The sequence below is a fragment of the Aspergillus pseudoviridinutans genome (assembly GCF_018340605.1).
Source record: "Aspergillus pseudoviridinutans IFM 55266 DNA, scaffold_2, whole genome shotgun sequence".
In the NCBI taxonomy this organism is placed as follows: Eukaryota; Fungi; Ascomycota; class Eurotiomycetes; order Eurotiales; family Aspergillaceae; genus Aspergillus; species Aspergillus pseudoviridinutans.
The window spans coordinates 32,998-48,728 of record NW_025091282.1 but is presented as its reverse complement, the minus strand read 5'-3'; the positions used below and the strand labels follow the sequence as shown (position 1 = coordinate 48,728).

The following is a 15,731-nucleotide window of genomic DNA, read 5'->3' as shown; positions in this document are numbered from 1 at the left end:
CACCTGCAAAAATCCATGCCATGCGGGAACTTCGGTATATCCTGTCCTCGCCTGGAGATGTAAGTGGAATATCCAAAAGATACAGGCAAGAAAATGCACAAAACCCGCAGGTCATTGAATTTCCCTTAGTGTAGATGAGTTTTGCTGTTGTGGTTAGGACTTACCTCTTGGGCCAGTGATTTATGTATGACACTGAGGGATTAAATTACGGCGCGGAAACCCCGGAGGACCGACGATCCTAGCCGGAAAGGCAGCATAGCCGTCAAAACTCTAACTGACACGTTGGCATGGTTGTAGTGGGTATTCCTGTTCCAGGATGCTTTTCATCAACCTATTATGACGCAGAGCCTCGATTTCCTCTGCGGGCAATGTAATGGTCATATCCCAAGTTTCCCTCCCATCCGCATTGAATCTCTTCGGCAGTATGAGGCAAGTCCCCGGAATTGGTGCTGGCAGGATGTCTAACGTCGTGATTCGGTCTAGTGTTTGGCCGAAGTCTAGCTCGAAGGAGTCCCAATGGCGCAGACTCGAAATCATGACGTCTGTAGGAGTGATGCGGGAACTACACCAGTCAGTTGAGTGGAATACTCGAGACAGAACTCCCCCAGCGTAGTCGTTATCTACCCGAGAGATCTGGGATCGGATTCGAAGCGCAAGCTGAGTGAGAAGACGTATCTCTTCGTCAGAGATTGTAAGTGTGTCGCCGGGCCGCTTGTCACTGTCATTCAAAAACTGCAGCTCTGATGCTGAGACTTTCGCGTGCATCATGACTACTGAATTCCCAAGATAGTTTGTTGGAAGGCGCGGATCACATCTCTGGCGAGTATCAACAGCGATGCCCAGGGTAGAATGGAAGTCCGGTAACATCGGTTGCATAGTTGCTAGCCTTCCCTGATTGATGCAAACCCATACCAACGAGCTCAGGATATCACAGGATGACACGTACACTCCCTGGCTTGGGAGACTTTCCTTATGACACATTGCCAGCAGGCCAATGCAACGGGATTTCAATCCGGCGATGCGCTCAGAGGAGAAGACAAAATTATGGCTGGCCAGTGCGTGATTGGCAAGGTCACCATGTCCTGCTCCGCTGATTGTGGAATTTTTCTCATACAGGTCAGCTCCAGATGTCGAATATCGTCTTGCCAGGTTTTCTAGAAAGAGCCTGGTTTCTGCTTGGGCGCCCATGGAGGTTGGGAAAGGCTGTACTGATCGTGGGACATTTCGACAGCACACTGCGAGGAGGTTGAGAAGTGCACCAAGTCCACTACCATCCAACGCCGCATGACTTGTCATGACACAGAGGATAATGCCATCAGCAAGGACATTCAGCTGGAAGCGACTGACAGGGGCAGGTAAGGCTGAACATTTGAACTCTGGCGTAAGTTTTGCGAATGCTTCGCGACAGCCGACCTCATTTCCCTGGTCCGCCGCGGGGGTGGAGTTGGCTGGTGGTGAAGAAAGGCGAAACTCGGGGTAGCATTTCATGTAGAGAACCGAATCCAGACTGGATGTCTTGGTCGACGGGCGAACTTGCATTGCATTTGCCTTGTCGGATACATTGGAGGGAGCAACCTCACCGGCAAGGAATGGAAGAATATCTATTAATTGTGATATACCGTTTCGAAGAATTGAGACGCCGTCTTCCAGCCGCTGGGGTTGGAATGAAATCCCACAGATGCCGTAAACGAAGGGGGGAAATATGTGGTCAAAAGGGGTGAGGGTGTAGGGTCCGAAGCACACACCAGTCATGGTGTTGATTTCTAGATGGGATCAAAAATTAGCCAAAACGAGGGTCGAAATAGGTCGTTCGCTGATGGCGCTTCCCTTTATACACCACAGCAACAGAACATACACCCATGCGTTTTGAAGAGTCCATAGGTGAATGACGACAGAATCTACGATTCCCGTCCTGATTTTGGTTTGTCCCATCAGATCTCTCAGTTTTACCATGGCTTCAACAGGCCAGTTGCCGAGGTTCACGTCGCTTTATACTTTCCTTCCCCGTATTGCATTTGTCATATATAAATACTAGGTTAGATAGATTAGAAGATTCGGAGCTTCATTTCTTGCGCTTTTCGCGTATATGCGTTTACAGTACGAATACTATTAGCGGAAATGGCTGTTGACAGTAGTATATTCCTACATGTTGTCATTGTTATACATGAACATTTGTTTCTTGTCTACGCCATTACCAGCCGCCCAGCGATGTTTAGATGTGTCCGTAAACGGGCACATCTTATCCACCGAGAGAACTAATTATCTGCCTTTGAATAGAAATCTCCTGGCGTCTGCGAATTGAAATCCTGCCAAGCATGTTTGCAGCGAACATGACCCCATGCTTTTGCGGAGTTGGCCTTCCGTTGACCAGCTTCATGTCGTACTTCAGCAGCAAATGACACAAGACGATCTTGATCTCGTGGACGGCAAAGAACCGACCCGGACAGGCATAAACCCCGTAGCCAAAGCCCATGTGATCAGGACTCGTTGAAACACATTGGTGCAAGTCCTGCTGTCCCGGAATCTGCCGCAACTTCAAGAACCGATCGGGCATGAATTCCTGTGCATTAGGATAGATCGAGTCGTCCCACATGCGGTGGACGGGAACCATGAGCTGTTGGCCTTTTGCTATTCGGGTACCATCCGGAAGATGAAAGTCCTTCTTGGCCTTGCGCTGCATGCCCACTGTTCAAAGATGGTTAGAGAAACAGAACCCGAAATGGAAACGGACGCCCTACCTATGGCAGCTGGTTTTAGCCTTTGACTCTCCTTCATAACACTGTCTAGGAGCTTCAATTTGTCCAATGACCCTTTCCCCAAGCCCCCATCCTGGGATATAACTGAGATGATCTCCCCCCGGAGCTGGCGCACCAGCTGTTCCCGCCCACAGATATCATAGACCACTTGAGACAACATGTCTGTGGCGGTGTGAAGACTGACAAAAAAGAATGCCAGGTGAATAAGGGCCGGGTCATACTCCTTTCCAGCACTGAGTTCGTCAAGCCATTCGACTAAAGCGAGGAAATCAGGATCGCCCTCCGTACGCATCCCGGGGGTTTCCTTTCTTTTTTCAAGAACGAATCCCAGCAGACTGCGTGTTTCTGCCAAGGTTAAACGCAGCTTTCGGAAGATTGGCAGCGACCAATGAACTAGCGGACGCAAAGACTTGGGCCAGAAATGCAGCTGCTCAGCAGCCATACTTGCCGTTTTTGTATACTCCTTGATAATTCGCAGCCAATCCTTGTTGAGAGATAGCTGCTCTCCCCAGAATACCCTGGTAGTGACACGGGCAATGAGCTCGAGAATCGTGTCCCTTAAACCTATCTCTTGCCAATCTACATCTATTCAGTTAGCCCCAAAGCAGAGAAGTACAGAGCCAATGAAGCTACCAGGGTTATCGGTAAATAGGTCCGCCAGTGCCAACGCAGTTTCATTGGACATCGTACCCGTTAGCCTTCCTGTAGTAATACATTACCACCGTTAGTAGGATTGGTGTCTGTATAAGCAGTTGCTCTCGGGGCGCCACATACCAAGTGGAATGCCTGTCAACTTCTTTCGGATTACGCTCCTCAACAGTCTGCCATTGTACGAATCCATTTTGAAAATTTCAAGCCCGGGGATATCTGAATGCAAGTTCTCATCGATGATACCATGGCTGGTGATGCTACGGTGATTCTGGAGATCCTCGGCGTATTCCGGCGGCACTATGTATCGAGGACCATAGTCGGTCATCAAGAGAAACGTCTTTCTGGCCTAGACAAAGAGAGCAGGAAACAAACCGATTAGCCTTTCACCGGAACAGCGGTATGCGAACTCAAGACGTTACCTTGCCAAAACCGGACTCGAGCATGTCAGCTGCAGCAATTGCAAATCTCTTTTTGGCATTTGTGTAGAAAAGGTCTGTCAAGGCTTTATCATTGTGAAGAGGAAGCTCCTCATCTCGTCTGAACAAGACCAGAGCCGCTATGAAGACACCAATGGCCAGAAAGCCAAATGGGAAAAGTGCGTCCCTTGTGTACGCATTGTCCATCGTGACCCTGCCAGGCACGAAGATTCAGGTTCTGGAAAGAGTCGAGAGAGTTTTCCGAATGCCGTGGAGCAAAAGCAAAACGAGTCACGAATTCCAAATGTGGTTTACCACTTTACTTAAGTTTTCTAAATATGTATTCTGCCTCAACCTTTCCCTAGCTGATGTTGTGAAGAATGATCCCGATATGCGTGTTTGCTACGAGGAAGGTATTTATCCCTTTTCCCGATAATTTGCAAGGGTATGTAAGAATGATCAGCTGTATGTCCCCTTGCAGACAATCAGCTGTTATGGCTCTCGTCTCCGGTTTACCTCTTTCGAAACCCAATATCTTCATAAATGGAGCAGCAAAACACCATGAAGGATTCACTTGCTTACTTGTTGTCGGTTATTAATTCTAGAACCATTATATTCCAAATGGGCTGACTGCATCGCTTATCCTCCCAAAAGAAGCACCTGTGCCTTCAGAACACGGCGTCCCTCTACTTATTTTCTAATACAGAGTGAAAGAGGACACTCAGGCACCCATGCATAAAATCTGGAGAGTAATAAATAAATCGAATATAATACCCCCCTAATATAAAAATGGGTCATAATAGTTTATAGTAATAATAACCCACTCAAGGTCCCTTAAGCTAGAAATTATACTTTACCTTTTATAATTATAAACGCGATTTTTTTTTCTTTTTTTCTTTTTCTTTTTTTTTACCAAGTAATTCGCACTTAATCCACTAGTTATTAATAACCTTAACTACTAGTTAAAGCCAAATTACTTAACTATATCTGCGGCTGCAAAGAATATGATATAGTAGAAGTAGAGTTGCATTTAGTCCAAGTTCGGGCAAGTCCAAGCCCAGTTGGAACTGAACCTCATTTGACTCTTGAGTTGGAATTCTACAGTTCCATGTCAAAAGTTTCCCCCCCCCCCCCCCCCCCCCCCACCACCACAAAAACGCCCCCGCCAACTAAATTTCAAAATATATATTTCTCTTTGTATAATTATTCTTAGACAAGTGTGATTGTCCAGGGTTAATGTATATATATATATAAACCATCACTACTTCCATACCAAACCCTGATAGAAATGATTATTCCCTTATATCTCACCAACCACTAGATGCTTTGAATTGATATTTCATATTTAGATAGACTAGATACTAGGCTATATAGTGATATCAATGTTTCTAGAGAAATCCTAGAAATTAGTGATTACTAAGCAAAACAGTGAGGATTAGTTAACTAGATAAAACAAAAAAAAAACTGTAACCAATGGATTAACCAAATGGTTTTGAGTTTTGGTGTAGGGAAACAACAACCGGTGCAGTTCCCTAGGCTAGGAACTGAACCTCACTGCTGTGAGTTCAGTGAGGGTTGGATTTGATTTAGTGTTCAGTTATGCAATTCTACTTTCCCACTATAGAGAGTAATAGAAAGCATGCTATTAGTAGTTAAGGTAAGAAAATAGAAAAGCTTACATAAGTATTATTAATTATATTTAATATAATCTATATTAATCTTCTAGCTCCTTCTATTAGTGTGAGGATCTACATATCAGGGTAGATAGCCTGTTGACTAGGTAAGAATTKGTGACAATAATTAATAAAGGAGAATGGTAGAGAGTAGTAGATTATATAAGAACAAAACTAATCCTTATCTTCTTAAATATTAGATAAGGGAGATACTATTTATCTTCACTACCCTTCCTAGATGCTTACAGCAATAATTTAAAAATAGTTTAAGGTATTAAAATAGGAGGCTAAAAATAATTAGAAAGTAAGGGGTAGCTATATGTTACGACACCAACACAGCCGCATTAGCGCAAGGCGGATGTGACAGGCAGAAACCGAAGGATCGCCAATCACCAATTGATCCCAAGGGATCACTGAGCAATCCAGGAGGACACTTAATCTGGATGGGTATTCCGCAGGAAAACAGTTCAGTAGTTGCTTACTAAATGGTAATACCAAATCATTATGGAGGATAATTATCAATTACCTAAAGGACACCATTATCGGCCGCACCATCACGTGATTGCTACCCCAGGAAATGGGCAACTGCTAAATGAAGGAGTATTACCTCTACTCCTAGAACTACTCCATAGATACCTTAGGAGTAGCAGAGGAAGTCGCGAATGAGTTACAACTAAGGAACTATATAAGGACACTCATTCACACTGTATCTAGTACTCTTAGTTTTAGTTCCTTATGTTCAATATCAATTACAAATCATTCACTTAAGTACAAGTTCACTAGTCCGATTCGTCAGTTACTCTCTACTATTAAGTATACGTACTCAATAGGCCTTGCTTCTATCTCTACTGTTATTATTCTTATATTACCTTTAGATTACCCTTAACTATAGAGAAGGTCATTGTATCACTGATTAATAGGCTACCTGGTTGGTAGGCCTTAGGCGAGTATTGGATATAGTCCAGGGACTATATCACCCCATTCCTAAAGTAGTTAACTAGCAGAGAACAGCAGAGACAGATCCCAGGGTGTGATAAATTGAACACCATACAGTACAAATTGCTTTGGGAAGTTTGATCAACTCTTGACATCAAACATCATGGCAGGAAATGCGCCACAGACCCCCACCAGCTCAAATGTTGGTCGGGCAGGAACACCACAGTAATCGGCTGTAACTGCACAACCTCAGCAGACATACATAACTAAGGATGAAGTAATAGCTATGCTCAGTTAGCTCCAGGAGCACATCCATCAGTTAGAGCAGCAGAATAAAAACCTGAATAGTTGACTTGCAGCTAAATCTGTCAAGATCAGACTACCTAAACCATTTGATGGTACTCAGACCAGGTTGCAATCATTCCTCACACAGCTGGATATATACATCTAAGTTAATAAGGAAAAACTTGTAAATAAAGCAGACAAAGTCCTTTTTACTACCATATATCTCACCAGACCAGTGTTTGATTGGTTTGAACCCTTCATCAGGGATTACTAGACTAACACTGTAAAAAAGCAGGACAATAACACTAAGAAGATATTCGCCAGTTACGCCAAATTTAAGAAGCAGCTTGAAGGGACCTTCAGCGATATTAATAAAGGAAGGAATGCTGAAAGATAGCTATAGTAACTTAGGTAGATAGGATCTGTGGGAGATTATGCTTCCAAGTTTCAACAGATCATATCCTACTTAGACTGGGACGACGATGCCTACATCTTATGATTTAAGGAAGGACTGAAACTGGAGATCCAGGAGAAACTAATCTGGATGGAATGACTGGATAGCCTCAACAAAATAATTAAATAAGCAGTTAAGATTAACAACAAACTGTATAACTTTAATATGCGTAGGAGAGAGCAAAGTAACTAGAATAGCTTCCACAACAGGCGCACCATGAGCTATTAACCAAACAATAGAAGGCCAGCTCAACCACAGAGCCAAGGATATGCTGATCCTTATGGGCCATGACCAATGGAGTTAGACACAACTCAACAGACGGCACTTTCCAATGAGGAAAGAGAATAGTAACAAAAAGAGAAACTATGTTTCTAGTGCAGGAAGCCAGGGTATATATCCAGAGCCTGCAAACAGCAACCCTGGAGGGGTAAGCAGGGTGGAAAGAAACAGTTATAAGCTATGAAAGAGCTCAGTGCTATAATAGGCAGAGAAGGTTATAACACCACAGGAAGTGGAGTTATTATTAGACCTATTAGACTAAGAAAGGCTGATAAATAACTTAAGAAACTGTACCAGGAGTGTATAAATTTAAGTGACAAAGAAATCGAAATGGAGCTTAAGAGAGAAGCTTCCACTGATTATAAAAGCGCAAACGATGATTGGCCTGTCAAGGATTCAAATGTCCTTGCAGCCACTAATCAGAGGTTGTTAAACAGTGATATAGACAGCCTCATTGACTAGGAAAATGTTATACCTGAAGAACTATTACGCAAATAGACAACACTCTCTAGTAAGGAGATATATCAGGGTATCGGTCCTGATAAAAAAAAGACCGACCACAAAGAGCCAGATCAAGAGGATTTTCCCGTGATAGATTAGGCCACTATTAACCAACCTATTGATCCACTTGACGAAGAGTATGGAACTCAGTGGATGGGCCCTAATCCTAATAAGGAGCAGCCCTATGAGATTCCTGAGATACCCTACAGACAATCCCCACAAAATAATGATGAGGCAGACTAGTACACTGCATGGCTGCAGCAACCAGACAGGAATTAGTTGACTAAATTAGAAGTACACTAACTGAATGAACAAATCCTTAAGAAGGTGAAATAAGGAGTAACTGGATATACTTATCAAAACTTGGAATGTTGGACCTAGGTTAAATCTTAGGAGCAATATATAACACATTATAAACAGCATGTGGTATACTGTCGGAAGTACAGAAAATAGAACTAAGAATATCATTGGGAACTCTAAGAGGTTTCTCAAAAGAAACTACCAGGGCCAGTCCATGGGTTATATAATTATGACTAGTGCCTATATTAATACTTTTAGGCACACCCCAGACACAAAAGCATGTCCTGGATTATGTGCTACAGCAATAATTACAGCACCCACCATAATAATAAGTATATGGTGAAATTTTGGCCAGAAATACTAGAAGTTATGAAATAGAATAATACTTATCCATGCTGGAAGCTTGAATGCTCTTGCAAAGGATATAGGAAACATCTAGAGCATAACTTAATACACTAGACAGCATATTTTGAAGAACAGTGCATTATATATTATGAGGGAAAGCTAGAGGGAGGGTACTTCCCAGAACAGCCATGAGGCACCAGGATACCATGATGGGGAACCCTACACCTTGCAGCAATAATGGTGCAACATGGCAAGCATCTGAAGCTAGATGCACACATTCTTAATCAATTAGCCAGAGTGATGATTGATTCAGGAGCAACAGGTAATTATATGCACCCAGAATTCATGAAGAAGCTAGGGCTTCTAGGAAGAATAAAGGCAGCACCTGAACCAATTACAGGTCTGAATAGAGAGAACTTGGGAACTCTCATAATCATGACTAAATCAGGACCAGTTCTAATGGTTGTGTTAGGATACTTTGAACAACTAAACTTCAATATGGTACCAACAGGACAGTATGATGTGGTGTTAGGGATTCCATAGCTTAGGAATTATAACCTAGTAATTAACTAGAACATAAATAGGATCCAGTTTAACTGCAAATGCCCATGACAGGACTGGAGTCAAGGGGAAACTGGGGCCTTACAGCGTGTTAGGTCAAAAGATGATGACAATGACACTAAATAGTTGAAGGGTGGACTAAAGAAACAAGCAACAGCCAGCCAAAGAATAATGGTGGTATTAGCAGCAATAAAGCCATCGCAAAGGATAGCAATGATGGAGTTATCAGGATGGGCACTGGAACAAGATAATGAATATACTGATATTATGACACCAGATGAGGAGTCTGAGGACAGTTTGGAAACTAGAAAAATAGATCTAAGGAAAAATAATTCTAGGATAGACTGTCCCAGGAATGCTTTTGTCCCAGAACCCCACTTATTCTTAGTAATAATAAATCAGGACCAGGGTGATCCCAAAGTAATCAGTCCTAGGAATGTTGGTCCCAGGAACACTGAATCCAGGAACAAATCAGAATCAGGACTGATTCTACCTCAGGAATACAGTGATTTCAAGACATTATTTGAGCAACCCAAACAGTATATCTTACCAGAATATGGCGAACATGACTATAAGATTCCTCTTAAAGAAGGAAAATTACCAGTATATAAGAAAATATACCAAATGTCAGAAAAAGAGCTACAGACACTCAAAGAATATATTAATAAACAGCTATGACTTGGAAAGATATAACCATTAAACTTACTAGCAGGACATGGTGTACTCTTTGTGCTAAAGAAAGACAGGAGTCTATAACTCTGCGTGGACTATAGGCCACTGAACGACATTATGATTAAGGATTATTATCCACTTCCATTAATCCATGAAATCCAGGATTAAATTCGAGGAGCCAAGTGGTTCATGAAGCTGGATATCACCAATGCATACAACCACATCTGAATCACGAAAGGAGAAGAATGGAAGACCGCATTCAGGACAAAATTCAGCCACTATAAATATTTAGTTATGCTGTTTGGGCTTACCAACGCACTAGTGTTATTTCAGAGGTTCATCAACAAAGTGTTGTAAGAATATTTGCACCTCTTTGTGATCACTTACCTTAATAACATCCTGATCTTCTCCAAAGACAAGGAAGAATATGTGGGATATGTTAGCAGAGTATTATAAAAACTCCAAGAAGCAAACATCAAGCTGAAGTTAAAGAAATATGAATTCTATGTCCAAGAGACTGAGTTCTTAGGACACTGGATTTCTATAAATAGAATATATATGGACTAAAACAAAGTACAGGCAATCAGGGATTGGCCTCAACTAAAAAGCATTAAGGAAGTGCAACAATTCTTAGGCTTAATTAATTATTACCGATGATTCATCAAAGGATACGCGAAGGTAATGACGCCACTCTTTGCACTACTCAAAAAGGAGAAAGAATTTGCATGGCAATTAGAGCATGAAGAAGCCTTCAAGGAAGTAAAAAAACAGATTATAAATACACCTATCCTTGTGCAGCATGATCCAGAAAAAGAGATAACCATTAAAACTAATGCATCCGACTATGTGATCAGGATGAGAATAACTTAACTAGGAAATGACGGAAAACCATGACCAGTTGCATTCTACTCAAGAAAGTTGATCCAAGCAGAACTCAACTACGACATCCATGACAAAGAACTGCTAGCTATAGTAATAGCATTCAAAGTCTGGAGGGTCTACCTGGAAGGAGCATAACAGACAGTCATTGTGAAGACAGATCACAAGAACCTCACGTTCTTCACAACCACAAAAGAACTGATAAGAAGACAAGCCAGATGGGCCAAGACACTCTTGTAGTTTGACTTCAAGATTATTCACTATAAAGGAACAGAAAATGGACAGGCTGACGCACTTAGTTGGTGACCTAATTATGAACTTCAGGGGAAAACCATTGAACCAGTAATATTGAAATAACAAGAGGATGGGTCACTAATATATAACTATCACACTCTTACAGCAATAATTGAGCTGCAAGAGGACCTACTTATTCAAAAAATCATTAAAGTAACTAAAAAGGACAGAATTATTTAAGAAATGCTTGATAACTCAGCAGAGAATGAGCACATGACCAGCAATAAACAAGGGTTAATATACTTGCGAGGACTCATCTACATACCTGAGTGTATGAGAAGTGAGATCATTGCCAGACATCACAACGACCCTATACATGGTTATATGGGAACTGAAAAAACAGCTGAAGCCATCTCAAGGAACTATTACTTCCCTAACATAAGGAGGAAGGTACAGGGATACATTCACCAATGTGAGACTTGCATCCAAGACAAGCTAGCTAGGCACCAGCCATATGGCAAGATGCAGTTACCAGAAACACTAAAGAAACCATAGGAATGGATTACCATTGACTTTGTTGGACCATTACCAAAGTCAAAAGGGTATGATTACCTGATGACGGTAACTGACAGATTAATGAAGTTTATCTATTTAATTCTGACCACAACAATAATAACGGCATTGTAGTTAGCAAGCCTACTCATAGGACACATAATTGTTAATCACAGAATGCCATGGTATATCATGTCAGATAGAGACAAGCTGTTTACATTGAAATTTTGGCAATCATTAATGGATCTGATGGGAATTGAGCAAAGACTCATGACCGCATATCACCCGCAAGCCAACGGACAGACAGAACAAGTGAATCAGATAATGGAATAATACCTATGACACTATGTAAATTACCAGCAAGATGATTGGGTAGTTTACCTACTAATGGCGCAGTTTGTATACAACAATGCCATTCACTTAACAACAGGGGAAACACCTTTCTTTGCTAATTATGGATATAACCCTATATTAATTAGAGAACCATGGAATAAAGTACCCACAGCGGAAGAAGCTGCAGAATTAGTGGATACCATTAACTACCTATGAACCCAACTGTCGAGGGATATTAAATTTATGAACCTCAAAATGGCAATCTACTATGATAGGAAGCACGGGAGTGCTCCAGACTTGAAAAAGGGGGAGAAAGTTTACCTACTCTGCAGAAATATTAAAACAAAGAGACTAAGTCAGAAACTGGACTATCAGAAAATTGGACCTTTTACTATTAAAGAAAAGAAAGGGCCAGTCAACTATAAATTACAACTACTGAAAAGCATGTCAAAAATTTATCCAGTATTTTATATCTCATTATTGGAACCAGCACTAAAGAATATAAAAATTACTGAAAATGTGGAAATTGATGACGACATAGAATAAGAATATAAAGTTGAGAAAATCTTGAGCCACAAATGGGTCAGCGGAAAACCATACTACCTTGTGAAATGGAAAGGTTATGATACCTTAGAAAACACGTGGGAGCCTATTGAGAACCTAATGGGCTGCCACCGACTTATTCAACAACACCACCAGAAGGAAGTTTGAAATGCGACCAGAAAGAAGGATTGCTCATCATCTGAGTCAGAGAGGGACCTTCATCCATGGCGGTAAGGACCGGATCTTCATCAGAAATAGGTGGAACCTCCTCATCCAACTGATCTATGACTAGAGTGTCATGATCCAGCATGCGACTGCTCTTTGTCTTTAACATTTCCTCTTATTTTTGTAAATGATGGATGCGAGCCATAGACTCTGATATTTTTGAAGAAATCTCAGCTAGATAAGCCAGGAGTTTAGATTACTCTGCGTTTAACACTAGCAGAGTTGTTTCTATTTTTGAAATATCTTCTTTTATCTTCTCTTGAGTGCTCAGCACCTGATTCCACTTGTGCTCGCTATGGAATTATTTCTTACACTTCTTACCACTCTGAGTACACTTGGTGCAATTTTGACTTTTAGAATCCATAATGCATACCACGCTATGACGGATACAAATAGCACAGGGAGATTTGACAGGAGAACCATTGAGATAAATTGCACGGTACTGAATGAGTTGATTCCTCTTATAAGTCTTATTATCAACTAGCATGGTAAAGAAAAATCAGAAAACCAACATACTTGGGAAAGACTATGAAAGGAAATGAAAAAATAACTCACCTTGGGGGGCCCTACAGCCTTATGAATGAAGTTTCGAGGGCGAAATATAAAGAGAGGGGGAGGTGATGTTATGATACTAACACAGCTGTATTAGTGTAAGGCGGATGTGACAGGCAGAAACTGAAGGATTGCTAATCACCAATTAATCCTAAGGGATCACTGAGCAATCCAGGAGGACACTTAATCTGGATGGGTATTCCACAGGAAAACAGTTCAGTAGTTGCTTACTAAATAGTAATACCAAATCATTATAGAGGACAATTATTGATTACCTAAAGGACGCCATTATCGGCCGCACCATCATGTGATCACTACCCCAGGAAATGGGCGACTGCTAAATAAAGGAGTATTACCTCTACTCCTAGAACTACTCCATAGATACCTTAGGAGTAGCAGAGGAAGTCGCAAATAAGTTGCGACTAAGGAACTATATAAGGACACTCATTCATACTATATCTAGTACTCTTAGTTTTAGTTCCTTGCATTCAATATTAATTATAAATCATTTACTTGAGTACAAGTTCACTAGTCTGATTCATCAGTTACTCTCTACTATTAAGTATACATACTCAATAGGCCTTGCTTCTATCTCTACTGTTATTGTTCTTGTGTTACCTTTGGATTGCCCTTGACTATGGAGAAGGTCATTGTATCACTGATTGATAGGCTACCTGGTTGGTAGGCCTTAGGTGAGTATTGGATATAGTCCAGGGACTATATCACCCCGTTCCCAAAGTAGTTGACTAGCAGAGAACAGCAGAGACGGATCCCAGGGTGTGACACTATATAGCAGAGTAACTAGGCTATAGTTAATCCTTTATAATTATACTCCCTCCTACTATAATAACTATTCTTAATTAGAGTTATATAACCTTAAGATTTCCTAAAGAAGTAAATAATATTATAGTAGTTAATATAATATAGTATTATTAATAAAGATAACTAATTATAGAGCAGTTATAATGCTTCTATTATATTAGCTTTATATATTTTAAAATTTATTATATTCTTTATTTATTATATACTGTGATATAGTAGTAAATAATATTACTATAGATAATAACTATAGTATATTAATCTTAATCCTATCTTTATTTATATTTTCTCTTCTTTTAACCTTATATATTAATACTTCTTTTCTATATTATAGTATTTTCTTTAATATTATAATTCCTTTTTATTTATTAATATCTAAGCTTTAAGTTCTTTTAGATCTTATAATTTCTTCTTTATATTTCTTAAGTTTTATTCTTATTTTATATTATCTTTATAGAGTTCTTATTATTATAGTTTATACCTATTCTCTTACCTTAATAGTAGTAGTTCTATAGCTATTATAGTATATATACTATCTTTATACTTCTGTAAAGAACTTTAACCTATATACTAGTATTCTATTTATAATTAACTATATTTTTAATATAAAGAAGTTAATTTTATACTCCTAATACTCTTAGTATAATATAACTTATATTACTGTATATATATTTTCTAGGTTTTATAGGCTTTACTAACCCTAATAAGATATTAACTAGTATACTAGGAAATCTATATAATCTCTCTATAGTACTCTATTAGTATACTACTTTTTTTAAGACTAATAATAATAATACTATACTATAGGATCTGGTATTATTCTCTAATATTAATAAAGTAGTAATAACTCTATATAAAGCCTTTAAATATATTAAGTTAGCCTACTATAAATAATATAGATTAGTAGTTTCTTCTAAGAAGGAGGTTACTGTAGATTTATTAAACTAATACTATTTAGATAGTATTTTACTAATAAGCTAGTTTATAAAAGATATTATCTAGTTATAATTCCTTCTATATAGACTATTATTATAAGTTAGTATATATCTTACCTCCTACTACTAACACAGGGGCAGAAAACTAGTATTTCTATTACTCTTAGAAGTTATTATACTTACTATCTAGTAATAAAGGATATACTAGCTAGAGTATAGCTCTTTAGATATTCTTTAAGGAGGTTATAGCAGCTATTATCTATATTTATAAGGATAAAATAGTAGGTTAAGATACTGCAGATTATCTTAGTAAGGTTAAAGATATATTCTCTCTTATTTTAGAGGAGATTTAGGCTAGTATATTAGACTCCTTCTAATATCTATATATTAGTATAACTAGCCCTTCCTACTACCTTTATACTAGTTAAGAATAATAGTCTTAACTTTAAATTTCTATATTACCTCTTATATATTAGTTATATTATTAATATAAGTCTACTAGTTATATTCTAAGGGCTAGTCCTTCTATTTTACTAAATAGTACTACTTATTTCTAATAATATAGCTATCTTTAACCTCTTTAACTTCCTATTTATTATTATCTTTAAGTTCTGGTATTAGTAGTAACTAATTATACTTTACCTAATTCTATAGTTCTAAGTATAATATATAAAAGATATTATATATTTAATTATATTTTATAGGTAAAGTAAGGTAATATACTTATAAACTAATAGCACTTAGTATATAAAAAGGTCTAATAAAAGTAGGAGCTAGCTTCTTACTTAGAACCTTTAACTTAAGATTCTTTATTAATAACCCTACTAGTT

At 39.2% G+C, this 15,731-nt stretch overlaps 2 protein-coding genes across 2 annotated transcripts; both read right to left on the bottom strand.

Annotated features, from left to right (window-relative positions):
- Positions 1-270: 270 nt before the first annotated feature.
- Asppvi_002068 (uncharacterized protein) lies at positions 271-1,752 on the bottom strand (the record flags this gene model as incomplete). Its single annotated transcript, XM_043298061.1, has 1 exon — positions 271-1,752. The coding sequence occupies one exon, from the start codon at positions 1,750-1,752 to the stop codon at positions 271-273; it is 1,482 nt and encodes a 493-aa protein (XP_043153996.1).
- A 487-nt stretch (positions 1,753-2,239) lies between these two features.
- Positions 2,240-4,030, bottom strand: Asppvi_002067 (cytochrome P450; the record flags this gene model as incomplete). Its single annotated transcript, XM_043298060.1, has 4 exons — positions 2,240-2,685; positions 2,739-3,335; positions 3,531-3,753; positions 3,827-4,030. 4 exons carry the CDS (start codon positions 4,028-4,030, stop codon positions 2,240-2,242), a joined length of 1,470 nt encoding a protein of 489 aa, XP_043153995.1.
- Between the last annotated feature and the right edge of the window lie 11,701 nt (positions 4,031-15,731).